Genomic DNA, 17129 nt, shown 5'->3' on the forward strand with positions numbered 1-17129 from the left:
TTTTTTTCCTTTGCTGGTTCTTTCTTCACAGTCTTATATTAATAGGAAAGATGTCCAATATTAAAACAGTGGCTAATTTTCTCCTAAGAATTTCAAAGGCTCCTGTTGACAATCCAGTTAAGTAATATATCGACTGGGTAGCCGGAATCTCTGTCGTACCTTGTTTATGGTTGTGACATCATCAGGTTTGATAGAAACGCGTGAAAAAAAGTATCTGAGGAAAAAGCAGTTAAATAGCAACATGCTATCTTTAGCTGGTTTGTAGAAACTCCATGCTGTTAAATTATTTAAAATCCTTGATTTTCAGCTTGCACACATTAAAAGTTTTCACACTAAGTGCCAAATGTTGCAAACAGCACTTTAACAGAATGATTTTGCTTTGATCCCTGTAGCAGTTCCTGAATAATTTATCACAGGTTATTGCCTTAATTCTGGAGAGGGATAGAGCAATAAAGGCAGATGAAAACACTCCAGTTGAAACACCTTGGGGCCTGCTCATTCCTCTGACACGGCTCTTTTGTTGGAACTATTTAGAGGTTATTAAGACGTGTCTCCAGAATTAAGAGTATGCTGTAAGGATGAAGACAGCCATCTTAATTCTAAAGACAAAGCGCAATGACCCTTCACCTTTTTTTTCCTTTGTTGTTATTATATAGTAGAATTATGAGGGTAATATTATAGCTGCACCCAGTAGTGCCACTATAGTTAAGGGTCTGTCAGACTTTCCATTACAAACCCCATTTTGGGGGTGGGTGGCGTGAGTAGTCTCGTCTGTGTTAAATTGTGTTAGTCAGACACTTGGCACATGTTGGCAAGTCACAGTTTGTTGGTTTTTTTTCCTGCAAATATTTAAATGATCCTCTCTTTTCCTTTAAAAATCCATTGAAAAATCTTATTCGGGACTGTGAGCCAACACACAAGAATTCTTAAAAATCAGTTTGTTTTAATTAATCTTAAGGAGACCTATCTCTTTGGTGCTCAGGGAAGAGTGTTTTGAAACTGAAATTCAAACAAAATTTTCCTTAGTAAGAAAATCAATGTGTAAGCCCACATACTACTGACAAGCTCTTGTTACTACGTGTTTTTTATTTACTGTGCTTCACTTCTCATCTTACTCGTTTTGCAGTTGCTGTTGTTATCAGCTGTCACTTTGGCCCAGAAATGGCTGGTGTTCAGTTGTGAATGAAGCCCTATCTTACTGTATTCCTCAGATTGTACTGTTAAGTTTGCAGGGCTCTTTCAGTCCCACAGCATGACATACTAAAAGTAGATGTACAAGTTTGTAATATTGTTTGTCACTAATAAATCTTGTGCATACAGGTGCTCTTTGAAAACTTGCAATGGACTAATAAACTCGGGTGTCTCAGAAGTTTTGTAGGTTTGGTGGTTGGTTGGGTTGTTTTTCTTCTTTTTAAGTGTGACTTAAGCAAATGTGGAATTTAGGATGATTTTTTGTTCCAGATTAAGTTTAAAGGTATTTTTGCCAGACAGTTAACAGGAGCAGGGTTTATCTCAGGATTCAGGCTGCCCTGATACTGCTAACTGTTGGCATTATTTCCTAAAGTTGAGTTCCAATGGATAATAACTAAACCACCGAGTTCACTGTTATTTTATGGCATAAGAATATTATGGTGCTTTGTAGATTGAGGTAATTTATTAAGAATATTGTGGTTAGTGGTATGGACTTTTTAATAGCAATATCTGAAGCCAAAGAATAGAAAGCCGAGATATGTAGCATGTGTAGTGTTTTTTTTCCTTTCTTTAGAATTGAAGGTCAAATGTTGTTTGAAATTACCTGGTATTTGTATGGGCTCTCGCAAATCTGGAGCCGTAGTTTAAAGTATGTTGCACATTGAGTTGTATTAACAGTTTATAATGCTCACAAACAATTTGTTTTCTAAATACATTTGTGAAAGAGTGTTTTCTTACAACCAGTTGTTTTTATAAAGACAGAATAAGCCTGTTACGGGAATATGTGTTTGGCTGGTTGTATTTATCTAGTCCATGTTCCAGAGACCACAGTAAGATGGCGAGTTCTTTCCCTCTGAGTGCATCTTCAAACAAAGGCAAGTTCATGTCTTGCCAGGGGCTGTAGCTCCCCTTCTTCCTTGCATCAGCCTTTTCTTTGTGCAGTCTTGCTTACATCATTTGCCGTGGTTAGAATGGGCAAAAGATCCCAAATCACTCGAAGGTTTCCACTTCCTTGTATATGCTGTTGTATCTCTGTACCCCTTTGGAAAGAAGTATCAAGTGTTGCTCCTAGTTCTTTTCATTCTTGATGTTTTGGCAGCTGTATCTGCTAAATATTTATTTTCTGTGTGGACAAAACAATGCACCAAGTATGAAAATACAATGAATATAAGGATAAAGTTACAGTTTTGTGTCATATCTTCTCAGTATTGAACACTTCCTCTCTAGTGATTTCAGAGTTCCATTAAAGTTAATGAGAGTTGAGACCTCTGAGCATCTTGCAAGTTCAGGCCATTACAATGCACAACAGAAAGGAAACACAAATATTAAAATACTCCTAGCAACCTTACCAGCATTTCGTAGGGAACTCAATTTATCCTCAGATAAATCTACGTGTGTGCCATCCAAGTCAATTGGACTAATGTGTCTGTATATGAAAAGTAGAAATTAGCCCTTGTGTAAGATTACATTTAGCAGTTTAACAAGGCATCAGCCGTAATTTGCTTTTTATGTGACCATTTAGAATTAATATGTGAATCTTACCTTTTGCATTTCTCAGTGCTATAAATATTACAATATTATCATCAAGTGCTGCATTATTGAAAACTCTGTTTTTAAAAAGCAAGCTCCTTACTTTTTTGTTGCCATGCTTCTTTGATTTTTTTTTTCTTTACTAAGCTTTGCAGTGCTGTGGTCTTTCATAATGAAAAGCCCTAGAAACCCCACCTTGCAACATATGGATAAAATTTATTAATACTAGTTCATTGTCAAAAAGAGAATAGTTGTTTAACTACATTTGAAAGTTGGTTTGTATTGTGAAAATATTTTTTCATTCACTGGTATTCTTTTTAATGATTTCTATTAATTATCCTGAAAACAGCCCTTTAGTAGGGGCTAATTATCTACACAGTGTTGTCTGCTTTTGAGCTGAAAGGGTTCTAAAGCCACTATTCAGTCACTAAAGGGGGAAAAAATCGTTTCAGAACTAACATTAATACAGATAAATGTTAGCTGGGTCTTCTGGAAATAAAATAAAGACTTTTTGAAGAAACCTAAGTTGGAAGATGATTTAAAAAAAAAAAAAAAAAAGTTAAAATAACAATACAATGAGAATCTCAGTGTAACCTTAATTGTAGCTTGTTATGAGTACCAATTAGTCTTAGACCTCATTTAAAATATTACAAGCTTAAATTAATGCTTTATTGTTATTGTTACTTTAAATATATTAACGCAGGAAGCACTCTTAAACTTTAATACACTGTGTTCATATATTATGTTTTAATTTGCATTATTCATTAGTATAGGATATTGAATAATCAAAAGCATTTCCTAAGCATTTTGCTAGTGTTAGCACTATAAAACTTGTGGAAATCTTGTTTGTTGAAAGAATCTTTGTGCTTTTTATAAAAAAGGATTTGAGCGAGACATTTAAACTAATGAATCAAAATCAGATATGTGGTCATTATTGGCTGATTATTACTCCATCTGCTCTGTGCTAACGTGAAAATCAATTACTGTGTCTCTTTCCCACTGACAGCGTATGTTGATCGGGCTGGCAAGAGATCTTCGAGGGATTGCCTTTGCACTAAACACAAAGACCAGCTACACCATGCTGTTTGACTGGATGTATCCTTATTACACTATGACAATACCAGCTCTGTGCACAGAGGGATACCAGGCCCCTTGCATTAGTTTAATAGTATGGCACAGTGGGGAAGAGGAAACAAAGCTAAATGAACTAATGTGTAATCAGCTAAAATTACAGCACAATGGCAACCATGCAGTTAACTGGGAAGGACCACAGAGAGGTCACTTTTTTGTTATGTCACACTACTAATCTAGAAAACATATCCAAATGGTTTCTCTCCTTTCATAAATCCATAATGTTTTCACAAAGAGAAAGCTGTGTCTTTAACTCAAAGCACAATGTACCTACATTTGGTTTAACATCAAAAGTGCTTAAAAAAATACTATACAAGTGCTATCTGGGGAGATTTCTCTCTCTGGTATGAATCATGTCTTTAATTTAGTCAGTTACTTTCTATTTATGTCAACTCTATTAATATCACAACACCTGCAGTCTTCTTGATCAGAAGAAAATGGACGTCTGAAAACAAAATCAAAATCTTTAGGCTCTAGCTTTCTTCAATAAATAATGATAATGCAGTTCTATTTGCTTTCAATATTGTATACATTTTTATGCCAAGAAATATGATAATACTCATGGGTATTTTCTTAATACTTAGAGAAATGTTTTGTATTTTCATAAATACAGTAGCTGTAATTCTTTTTAGGCACACAGTCATATTAGTAACAAAATACTGCAATATGTAGTGAAGTAACTGAAATTACGGGTTTTATAATTTAGTTCTCAAAGCTGTGGAAGTGAATTATGCATTTGTTTATTTTACGGACAGAAAAAAAAATGTTAAAGTATAATTGCATGTTTTATTAGAAATCAAGCTTTTAAAAATACTTTGAGTACATAATGAAAATCTGCTGTTCACTTATTTTTGGGGAGTATAAAAGAGGAATGCATTATCAGAAATTCTGGCTAGGAAGTTAGCCTGAGAGGACTTAAAGGCTGTCCAACAAAGCCTGATAGGATCTGGTAGATGTCCTTATGTGGTGGGTGCTAGAATTCTGATGACCACAGAATTCAGATAAGCCCTTTTTAAGACCTTTACAAGCCAGCAATGATTCTCTCCATGTGCAGGCTCTGCTTGCGTGACACAGCTTGCAGAAAGAAAATCCAAAACAGAAGGCAGTATAATCTTCATTTCCCTGAAAAATCAGTGGAAAGCATTACTTAATTTCAGTTTTAGAGGACTAGAGGAAAAAAAAAAATCTACCGAAGCCAGACTGTGAATTAGCATCTCATTTTCTAGTGGGCACCATCGGGGTACGTTTAACTTCATTAGTACTGTTTGTGCTTATGTTACCCTAAAACATAATAGTAGAACATGAACAATGTATAAAAGTAGATCAGTAATGCATCAATTTCAAATTTTTTACTTTGTTTTTCCTAGTGCAGTATGAATATCGTGCTGTTCTGTGCAGAAGTACAAATCTCCAGCTGTAGAGGGAGGTATAAGAGAGACTTACCTCCTCTCCATCTGAAAAAAAAAAAAAGAAAAAGATTCATATAATACATGGAGGAGGTTTTTTATGAAAGGATCTAGGATATGTAATCCTCAGGACCCTTTTCTGAGTGATTTTTTAAAATATTTTATTAATTCTATTTTATGAATTAAACTAATTTCAAAAAATAAAAACAGCCTAAATTCTGGGGATTTCATTAATCTGTATTAACAGCATAAACAGACTAAAATACATCTTTGTGGCGTTCAAAGCCCAGGCTTTCTCAGTTACCTTTCCCTTGCACAGGTTTAAAAATTCTTTCCTTCCCACCTTTGGCTGTAAATGGTAAATGCATGCTTCTGTTCAGTGGATTTCACCTCATTTGGCTGAGTCCAGCTTCATCCAAATATTTATCCAGAGAATTACAGCAGAATAAGCTGCTATTATCTCAGCTCTTATTTACTGTATATAAGGACAGAAAGGGAAATGGGAAGAGAAGGAATGGTCAGATGCTGATTTTATCATATTAAGTTTAAATGTCCATTGATTAATATATTTCTTTTGTAGTTTCAAATATACCATCAGAAAATTAAAAATTGGTTTTAATATACCAAGTACAAGCTGTTTTGCAAACAGATTTTATTCTGTAATATTTTAAGCCCTAGTCTTTCAGTATTAAAAACAGCAGATACAGAATATTAGCCAAAATAAATCAGATTTTCTTGCATTTGTTCAGTAAATAAATAATACAGTTAGGCAAGGGATAAAAGCCTTGGCTTTTAATACCATAAGATGACGATAATTCTGTACTGAAGACACGCAGAAATAATCGTTTGTAAATCACTGGCAGAAGGCAGCATCGATAAACTTTCCAAGTGATTGCAGGAGATACTTTGGAGCAAATCCCTGTCCATAACTAAACAAATTACACTTAGTATTCTCTCAGGTGAGCGATTCTTCTTCTTCTTCTTCTTTTTTTTTTTTTTTCCCCGAGTGTTGTTTCCTAAGTGTTTAGGATTTAACTTTTGTCCAGTAGATGGCAAAAATGAGCAGAAATAATCTCTTTTAAGTCCTTTTGGTCTTGCAGAGAGCGGGGGAGGACAACAGCATTGTATGCTCTCTTTTGCCATTGTGATTGAGTTATTAGGATCGTGCTTTAGAGGTGAATCGTCAGGTATGCTGAAGCTGCACTAGATTGCCAAATAGGGCTGTTTTGTAGCAGGCTTGCTTATACTAATTGAGTTTCTCTAGCAAATCAGGCTCCTTGGAAAAAGGCCAAAGGCTTTTCATAATTGTATTGACAAGAAAATGAATATGATAAATGGTGTTCATTCAGCTGAGACAAGATTTATAGTTTTCCTCTGGCAAGGGATGAAGAGAAAATACTGATAATAATAGTAAAATTTGTTTTAAAGTTGCATTAGGTGATCTCTCAAAAGACTTCATTAAAATATTTCCAAATATTTTAAGCAGTTTTAGGTGTTAAGTATAGCATCTTCCCAAAGAGTTCCAGTAATGAAAGATGAAGAAAAACATCATACAAACAAACAAAAAGAAGGGGGGAAAAAAAAGGATATGAAAGTCATTTATTCTTCCTGAAACATTGATATGTCAAGCTGTCAATGATGATTCCAGTACCGTGGCTTTGGAAAGTTTATTTGCCTTTTGTAATCATAACATCTGGTCTCTGTAATTTGTAGGTCAGTCCTCAACATGCAGGTGTTCAGGCCTCAGAAAACCCCCATGCCAATTTGAGTAGAATCAAAGTCCGATTTTCTTAATGGTACGTTTCATTCTGTTATTTACTTCAAGAGAGCCTGGATGAGATTTTGAATGTTTAATCTGTTTTATTACATATTAATATGAGGCTGTAGTTTAAGGGTCCTGGGTCTTGCAGTCAGATAAGTCTATGGAGATTCAGTTGTGAGTTGAGAGTAATATCCACTTTTTTGTTACTTTCATTTAGTGGTCCTTAAAGTTAGGTGGTAACCCAAAGGCATTTTTTTCCTCTGTTCCTCCCAGTTGATTTTCAGTATTTAATGACTTACGTTGTTTGTAAAAGAAAAGGGTTGCAATAAGAAAATGGGTTGCAAGAATTACATGACTAGGTTGGCTCAGAGTTGCAGTCTGCTAGCTAGCATGGGATGTGTATGCATGAGTGCATGACATTGTTGAAATATTCTGCCTTTTTTTATGAAGATCTCTATATAGGTAGAGATACCATAACCGTTACCTTTATAGAATTCATCCATCCTGGAGATGCTTTATCTAGTGGATGGTCATTCAAAAGTTGCAACTGACCTTGATATTTGGATGTTTGAGCATATGCTTCTTCAGGCGTGGATCACTAGGAAAAAAAAATCAAACTACCATTAATGCTTATTTATCCAAATTTGTATGGTATTTCTTAACAAAATAAAAACGTGTGTAATGGTAAGATGGCTTGATCAAAAAGTTCTTGAAAAATAGAATCAGAAATATTAAGTTTGTATGTTTTAAGGGTTCAGAATTACAAACTTGAAAGAGCCCAACAACTGTAGAGATGGATGTTTCCTTAAACAGCTTTTCCAATGAGATGAGGCTACCTGATCTACTAATGTGTTTCTAATAGCTGCTACTGCCAGTTGTGTTGATTCAAAATTTAGCATCGTTTCTTCCCATTTGCATTCTTTTCAGCTTGACCAATAAAGCTGACTGGTCAGTTTATGTTGCTGAATTAGCCAGATCACTTGAAGCTTGTGGTTGAAAACACTTACAAATAATGTTGTTTTTAAAGCTAATTTATCATTTGTTTGGTTTCTTATATAGCAAATTGCTGAAGCCTTTCTGTTGACCCCTAACATTTATAAAACTTGAGTACAGCTTCAGTCTTTGCTTGACAGTGAATGTGGGCTTAATGCTCAAACTTTTGAATTAAGATAACCAATCATACCGGATATATTAGCAGCCTTTGATATGGCTGGCTTATATTCTGGCTGTGGATTTGGCTGTCAAGTTACTCTGTTCTCTCTGAAATCTGAAAAGGCAATTGTTTTTTACCCCACACACTTACAAAATGGGGCTTTGCAGCATTCCACCAAGGAAGAAGCATGACTTTGGAGAATCAACAGCTCAGCTCAGTTCAGTTCTGTACCCTACATGACATCTGCTGTATTGTGAGTATTTTGGCCATCCTCTAGTTGAGAGTGAGCCCATTGGAAGTCCACCTCAGATAAAAATTCAACTGGCATTAGTGAATTTATAAAGGTATGAGGTGGCATGGATCATCTGTGCCCTTTGAGGGTATTTTAGGCAAATGGAACTTGAATTTAAATCCATGTATATTACAGAGTAACTCTCCATAGTATGTTTAGCTCTAATTTATCTAATTTAAAATGTAAAGAACTCCCTAAAGGAGAGAGAGACAAGGTCTAGAAGTCTATTTCGCATCAACCTTTTCTGCTATATATAGTTTATGCCTACAGTGCCTCAAGCAGCTGGCTGCAAAAATGCACAAGTCTTTAGATGCCTCAGACAGACAGCAGTAGCCAGAATGCCTTCCATCTGTCTGCACAGCACTGTCATTCATCAGTAGTGCCGTGTGTGAGGGCTTTGCCTTCACCAGAAGAGCTGTATTGAACTGGGACATTACTGTCCACATATCCTAGAAGCAAGTAAACCTTTACACATTTCAGACTTCTATTTCACAATCCAGTGTTGAGTGCTTGGCATGTATTCTACTTGGTAAGATTCACAGTAGTTGCCTTTATGCTCTGAATAGGCAATAGCATTTTCCTAAGAATAGTCACTATTTCTAGTGCGGTCAGTTAAATAAAGCAGAATTATATGAGATGAAACGAAGTTAGAAATGAAAAATAAATTTAATATTAAATAATACCATTGACTATATTGGCTTGATCATATTTTAATAGCAAATTGCAGTTAGAATCTCTTGGTTCAGTATCATAAAAACTGTTTAGTTCTTTGCCAGTCAAGCTGTGCTTCCTCACTTCCATTTACCAGTCTGCATTCTTATCCAAACCCTTTTCTCAGCATGTTGGGAAAACTAGGGGTCAGCTATGTATCAAATCATCATATCAAATATTTTGATACAGGCAGTAACTCATAAGATTTTTTTAAGCTACATTGCAGAGGCTACAAGACTCTATTCCTATATTGCATTCTTTCAAATCCTGCTTTAGAAGAACTGGTATCTCTTGGGTACCGACGAGCAAACAGCCCTCCTGAAAGAGTTCTTAGAAATCTAACTCCTGGCCTCCCCCGCACAGTTTATCTGAATTCTTTTTCTTGAATACTCTGGAAACAAACTTCATGCAAGGCAGCTATTCCCAACCACTATATAGCAAATGCAATACATAGGAGGTGGCACCGAAATTGTGGACCCTAGGATTTGCTGATGTGTAAATTTTTCTAGTTTTAAATGCAATTAAATTCTGCCATTCATTAAAAGCCAACCTCATATCTATACTGGTAAGTTAGCTTCACGTGTACAAAACGTTTTCCTTTTCCTTTGTTACAGCTCTGGTAGTCTCCTTGTCAGAAGGAGCTGTCAGGGTCTGTATCTGGCCCACCCGTCTGACACCGTAGTTTAGATTTAGGGGAAGTTTTGGAAGACATTGTTTTGTCAGTACAAACCTTAATTTTGGTGAAGATACCCTGCATACATTTCTGTTCTGCAAAGAGCTATTGAATTGTGGTACCAGGAACCTGCATGTACAACTCCTATCTTGAAGCTGATGGCAGAATTCATGCAAAACAGGTAAGAATCACATGAGAATCATGTAAGTGATGAATACTGCAGTGGTATGCATTCTGCATCCTATCTTTCTGTCTTTTGCTGATCCTTATGATGTCTGACTTTGTCTTTAACACTGCTACTTTTGTATTTTGGAGCAAAGTTAACAAACAGAGCTCAGCTTTCAGTGTCAATGTATTGTTTTATCAACGGGAATGTGTGAGAAAGAGAGACTGCTGTGATTTTTATATTACAAGTTAGTGGAATTGTATGCTTTAACTAGGAAAAACAAACAAACAAAAAAAGCTAGTTAAATTCTGACTTTATAATTAAATATTTGAAAATAGTCTACTGTCAAGATTTGCTGCAGGCTGAATTTTTGCCTTAAGCCAAGCACAAGTGTACATATGTACTTCTTAAACTGCAACTCCCTTTACAGTTTCTTTCCTTAGCTCAACTCTTCTAGCCAAAATAGGAAAGAATATTATCCAATACAGCAGTATTTATAACCGACTTGTAGGTAACTTCTCCCATGTCTAATTTCTTCTCCATGGGCTCGCTAAAGAGACCTCAGAACAATTCTGGGAGGTGATGTCAATACTTTGCATTGCAGGTGTTAGAATGAAATTTTTGTTTTACCACAATTAACAGAACAATTTATTTGGGGAAACTATCATTACACTCAGAAATATTTAGTGTATTGCCCAAAGGAAGAAAAAAAAAAAAGACTTTGAAATGAAAAATTGATACGTAATGTCTCTGTACTGGTTATCTTCATGACCAAAGTAATTAGGGTTTTCAGCAGAAAAGTATGTGTTCTCGCCGCTTTTCATTTTGCCTTGCAAATCAAACTTACAAAGAACAAAAGTTGCAATATTTGAAGTTTGAAATAATTTTTACTTTAATCTAGTGATAGGAAATCGGTGCTTTGTTCCGAGTTGGCTCCCAGTCAAGCACAAGTGTGTGTGATGTACTCCTAATCCCTCAATGGCTACACAGACCTCGAGGCAGAGCTCCCTGCTCGTTTGTGTTGAGTTGCTCGCTGTGGCTTCCTCTTTGGTTTGTGTAGGTTCGTTATGTCTTCTGTCCTGGTCGTAGTATAATAAAGGCTGGAGAAGTTGAACCTATTTTTATTCATGATGCAAGGCACAAGCAGTATGCTCTAATGGGGCTGCAACGCATTTCAAGGAGGAGATTGTTAAAACCTAAACACAGAACTCTAATAATAGTAAACGAAAGCAAAGAGGAACTGGAACAATAAATCTTATGCAAAAGATGGCTCTTCAAGCTACTTTCCATATTCATGTTATTCTTCTGCCTATTGGTATTCAGAAAATCTGCCTTGTTCCCTTTAGAAAACATCATCTGGGATGGAGTTCTTCATGAGTTGTGTACTGCATTAGCTTTTACAGGTTAGAATGCATTATACAATATACTTTGACATGGTTAAAATATGTTACAGAGTATCAGATTGTGCATTATGCCACTCTGACATTGAGAAGATGTGCTGTTTTTGTTGTGTTTTTTTTTTTTTGCCTCTGCAAGCCATTATCATGTCGTGCATATGGAATACACAAATGTTTTATACAAGGCACATTTTATTTATTTATAAACACCCAGATTTACTCCAGAATTTGCAGCACAGAACCCTGCAGATATGGGCTCAGAAAACAAAAAAAAATTGGACTTGCAGGAATGAAAGATGCCTGCCCCTGTCTCTGTGACAAGGGTAGTACAAGTACTACACATATCATCAAAAGTGAGGACTACCAAATAGGTCAGCAGGGGATTTCCTGTTGTACATCACTCAGTGATGTATCCTTTCCCTTTTGGTCTAAATAAACACTAAGGGTAACTTTGCAAGTTACTCAGAAGCTTAAGATCTGTGTTGAAAATTAATTTTTAAGTACTTAATGGTTTTCACTTAGGCATAAACTAGAAGTTAGGCTTCTTTATCACAAAAAAAAATAGAAAGATACAACAGGAACTTAGGCAAGGGCTCTACTGTGTTTCCAAATTGGGAACAAAATGTTTTTTGTTGGCTTTGTTGAAGCATTTGCATTAGGGGAGACGACATGGTTTGGTCTTCTTCAGGTCTGAATGTTCATGGCAAGTGCTTACTGCAATTTACACGTGGAGAACTGTCTCATGATGGCCACGGACTTTATGTACCAGAATAACAAGTGGGGTTTAGCTGATTTTAAAAACTGAACAGAAGCAAGGTGTTAGCCTAACTGCTTGGATCGTAGAAAATCTGCAGCATTCTTCTGGATTATATAAGGCACAAGATACTCACCAGTCACTGCATAAGGAAACACACGATGTCTGGTCACTATTTTTGGTTAATTTTCTTTTTGTATTTTATCACACGATGAGTTATCTAAATCTGTTGCCTAAGAAACTGTACATCTTTGGACTGAAAGCTAGAAATAATTTATCAAGTAAGTGTACTTTGTAATCAGCAAATACGTTTTTTTTGTTTTAGGGAATGAATCCATTGCAGTTTTCTGCTTCGATGACCATCTGAATATTTTTGCTGTTATTTTTTAGATCACAACGTTTAAATTTTGATGTATCATCTCCAAATGGAATTCTTCTCTTCAGAGAAGCTAGTAAAATGATTTGCACATACGGTAGGTATTCATTAACATTTCCTCTGCAGTGTAATTCTTTGCCTGTCTTGTAATATAAAAATCCTGTTAGTTCATATTCCTGAGCACTGCTTGATTTTTGGAGTGTGTAGCAGGACTGCAATTTAGTACAGCTGATATCAGCCTTTTGTAAGGTACAGGGTTCGCATGGCAGACCTTTGGAGCTCTACCTTCGTAGATCAGTGTCCATTCATGTAAAATTGTTGCTTCTATCACTTTAACTTGAATGCCTGTCTTTTAGCAGCTCTAACTGGATTTCAGCAAAGATACAAATACTCGTGAGGTGTTTGATCTGGGCTACTGATTGATAGGTGTGGGTTGATTTTATGTATTCAAATTATATTCCAGCAGTTCCAAAACATAATAGGACCATAACAGCTTTACCCTAGAGCGCTGTTAAAACTGTTCATAATAAGTTGCTTCATTTTACTGCTCCCACTCAAGTATTCAGTTGCAACAGGTCTTCGACACCAAGTGTTTATATTAGACTCCAACTAACTTCATCGCTTACAATCGCTTTTTAAATATTTTGAAAGGAACGTTACCAAGTTTTTGTAGGTTTGTAGTTTCTGTAAAAAGGAATAGTTGTAAGTGTCCTGTTACTTTTAATGAAAGAAAATTTATGCATTGAATTTGCTTTCACTGTGTTCAGGTTGCATTTTAGGTCTGGAAATTGTTTGTTACATGGCTGCCTTTATTAAAAAAAAAAAAAGCATACAAGTGTAATTTTGCTTTTGATCTGCAGGGTATGGAAATAGTATATGCAGAATGCATAAAACAAATACTTACGACAGAAAAAATTACAACCATGTAACTCTCTCTCCTTGCAAAATCATTTCTTTGTTTTCTTTTTCAAATATACCATAGCTGGCACTAGTTTTTAAGATGTGTTTTTTTGGTTAATTTGTTAGAATGAATAAACAAAAAAAAAAACAGGTTTTCCTTATATGAGAAGATAAGAGGTAAAGTTTTAGAATTTACTATTAAACTTCTATTATCCGTGTACTTAATTTATACTTAACTGCTTTAAACTTTCTTTTAACAATACAGAAAAATATAAATGTAATTATGGTGGTGCTTCAAGCCCACTTGTCTTACGGTACCTGATCCTTTTTTTTCCTTTTAATTTCAATCAGCCTTTACCATCCTTTCTGCTCTTCCGAGAAAGCTACCTTATCATTGGCCATCCATTTATCTCAGCTGTTGGCATCCAGTTTCTAATCCTTGCTTAGTCAGCCACAATGGCTGGTTTCAACCTGCTTCATTCCAAAGTAAGGTCTACAAAACACTTTATTAAGAAACCTTTAGCTTTCAGGTGCAGCTTTTATGGTGTGTATATGAAAATTATAAAATTCTCAGCCCTAAAGCTCTTGCACATACAGACCAGATAGCATCTTCTGGCTCATGCGAGAAGTTAATTAGGCATTGTAAAAGGAAATTTCAGGACAGTGCAAATTTAAGGTGTAAATTAAGCAATGGAGTCACAGGGTCTGTTGAAGCCCGTGTCCAAACACCTGTTGCCTTCTTAGTTAAACGATGCTTATTGTGAAAAGTAGTTGAGGATGTGTGGCATCTATTTGGAGATGTGTGGCATAGAAAGAAATGAAACGGTGATAAGAGCTTTCTCTCACAATTTCCTTTCCTGTCCTCTGTAATTATTTTGCTATGGAAAGATGTTTTACTCACAACAGATTTAAGTAGCAAGAGGAAAACTGTCCTTGATTTCCTTCAAAATAATAACTTTAAATCACCTATCAACTAAAATTGGAAGAAAGGTGTGGAGGTCACCTATGAATTGAAATTGGAAGAAAGATGTGGAGGTGGGAGAAAACCTCCAATCAATGTGTATGTGTATAATTATATATATTTATTTAAATATTCAATATTTTATTTCCAATTTGCTTTTAAAACATATCCATACTGTCATCAGTGTCTGAAAGGATCACAGCAGTATCCTTCCACTGTTTTGGTGAGACATTTAGAGAAACTCTTTTGAGTGTTCTGTGAGTGATTGTCAGTATTTATTCCAGGATTGGACTCACCGCAAAATGAACATGAAAGAGCCCCCAGCGCAGTCAGCTGAATCAGCCTCTTAAAGCAGGGATTTCAAATAATCCAGCTGGCTCTGCTGGCACAGATGGGCAGCTCTGTTCTGACCAGCACGGCTCAGCTGTGGGCCTTGTAATAAACGTCCTAGGTTAGCGCTATTTCAGATTGCTACAGCTATTTCTGAAGTGGTCGCTGGTTTACACTCTGGGAAGGTTTTACTGACCACTGTAAGTATTTCACAATTAGTCACCTTTGAATAACTGCTATTAACACTTAGAGCATTTATCACCATTTACCACCAGTTCATGGAATTACTGTTCCAGTGGATAGAATAGATGCAGCTCTTGGAGATGTGTTGCGAGGATTCATTAATTCAGTTCTGTATGATACATTGAACATACAAATCTCTATAAAAATACTGATATTCAGAGATTTTTCATTAATTTCAAATGCCTTTCTAAAAATCTTAAAACCTATGTTGTGCTTTAAAGGAAAACTTTAATCCATAATACTCTGGCTTTTTTAAATCTATATTTCTATTCTAAGCATATGTAATCTTGGCAGACGTATGAGGAAGGATAAACAAGTAAACCAAGTGACAATCATAAAATTCAGTACAGTGTTCCTGAGCAGTATTTCCAGCCTCACGTTCGGATAAGTGTGATTCTGCTGTACCATAAGTGCAAATAGCATAAAATTTTGAAAGCGATAGTTGAGATTCTCACATTCAGCATGATTTTATGGTGGAAGCATTAGTGAACAAGCAGAAGATGCACAGTAAATGTCAAGAGATGACAACAGAAAGACAAACCTCTTGTATGCGCCTGCAGGTCATAGGGAGCTCCTCAGAGTTGATCAAAAAGACTTTTGAAACTCAGGATAGATTTGATTGTAATCTAAACTACAATAATTACTTTTTTTTTTTTTTTTTTTTTTTTTTTTTTACTAAGAGAAGCACAGAGTGACTAGATGAGACAGAGGGGAAAAACCAGAAGCAAACATATTTCTTTCATCGCACTGTCCTTGCGGAAAGCTCCTTCCTTCCTTTCCGTCTCCCTTTGAGTTAATCCACTGACGTAGCAGGTTGCCACAAAGTCTGCCCAGCCTCCTCTTATCACTGGGAAGGTCTTTCCGTCACCTGGAGGCCTGTCTGTGTTTGCTCATCTTGGCAATCCCTGCATGAACACCGGGCTTGTTACCTCTTCGCTCATTTCCTCTTACTTCTCCTGCTCACCTTGCCCTGGGTGTTGAGAGCTCCTCTTCCACAGCTCAGCAGCTCTCCAGGGTGAGATTTGGCCCTCACCTCCAGAGGGTGATTCCTAGCCTGGTTGCTCTGCTTTCTTAAAAAAAATCCAATGTACAAACCATAAATGAAACTATGGCGCAATTGTATTGTGCTTCTATGGTCAGCAAAATTAAAGTTCATTTTAGATCTGGAATTTTTCTTCTCCCTCACTTCTGGTGTTGTACAGAAAGTGCTACTAAAAGTATTTAGAATGATAGAATATCCCGAGTCAGAAGGGACCCACGAGGATCATCAAGTCCAACTCCTGGCTCCACACAGGTCTACCCAAAAATCAGCATTCAGGCTGTGTGACTGAGAGCATAGACCAAGATATTTAACAACTACATTCAGAAATTTCACTAGCACCAAACTCAACAAGAAGAAACGTTCCAGTTACGGGTTAGGTATGGTGGGAGTCTTCCTGCTATATCAACCTATAGACACATAAAAAGTTGGTATGAAATACATCCTGCTAACACTTGGGCAAGGAATTAGTAACTGAACTAGGGTGGCATCAGGTGATTTTACTCACCAGCATCAGAGCACCGTGCACTGGTGGATATTGCTGATTTTTCCTAAGTCTGGACTACACTGATCAAAGCAGTTTTTGATAATGTAAATGTGGCCTTTTTAAGGTTATGAAAATCTAGAATTTATGTATGGATTTGTTCTGTTTAAACACGTGGTTGTTGTTTAAATCAGAATAACTTTCCTAAACAGACATCTTGTAGCATCCCACTTTCTGTCCATCTTAAATTTTGCCAAATTTTGCAATGCCTGATTATTACCTGGCACCTCCATTTACCTCATTTATCTTCTGTAAGATAGGTGCTTGGGCTGAAAATAAAGGGGAGCAGGATAGAACTGTTTCTGGGGCGTTCATGAATGCATGTGAGCATGGCTGCTGAAATCTATTTCTAATCTAGGTTGGATGTTAGGAAGAACTTCTTTACTGAAAGGGTTGTTAGGCATTAGGCGTTTAGATGTAGAGCTCAGTGATATGGTTTAGTGGAGGACTGGTTAGTGTTAGGTCAGAGGTTGGACTCGATGATCTTGTGGTCTCTTCTAGCCTAGAAATTCTGTGATTCTGTGATTCTGTAATTCTCGTCCAAAGCACATGCATTTTTTTCTCCTGTAG

At 36.3% G+C, this 17129-nt stretch overlaps 1 protein-coding gene across 2 annotated transcripts in view; it reads left to right on the forward strand.

Moving 5' to 3' along the window:
• RANBP17 (RAN binding protein 17) overlaps positions 1-17129 on the forward strand; it is a 162520-nt gene that overhangs the window by 106848 nt on the left and 38543 nt on the right. For both annotated transcript variants that reach the window (XM_032197067.1, XM_032197068.1), the window contains 3 exons: positions 3728-3816; positions 9923-10030; positions 12557-12639. In XM_032197067.1, the coding sequence (XP_032052958.1) occupies positions 3728-3816; positions 9923-10030; positions 12557-12639 (280 nt within the window). The remainder of the gene's footprint in view (positions 1-3727; positions 3817-9922; positions 10031-12556; positions 12640-17129) is intronic.

The sequence above is a fragment of the Aythya fuligula genome, chromosome 14 (genome assembly GCF_009819795.1).
Source record: "Aythya fuligula isolate bAytFul2 chromosome 14, bAytFul2.pri, whole genome shotgun sequence".
NCBI classification, from domain to species: domain Eukaryota; kingdom Metazoa; phylum Chordata; class Aves; order Anseriformes; family Anatidae; genus Aythya; species Aythya fuligula.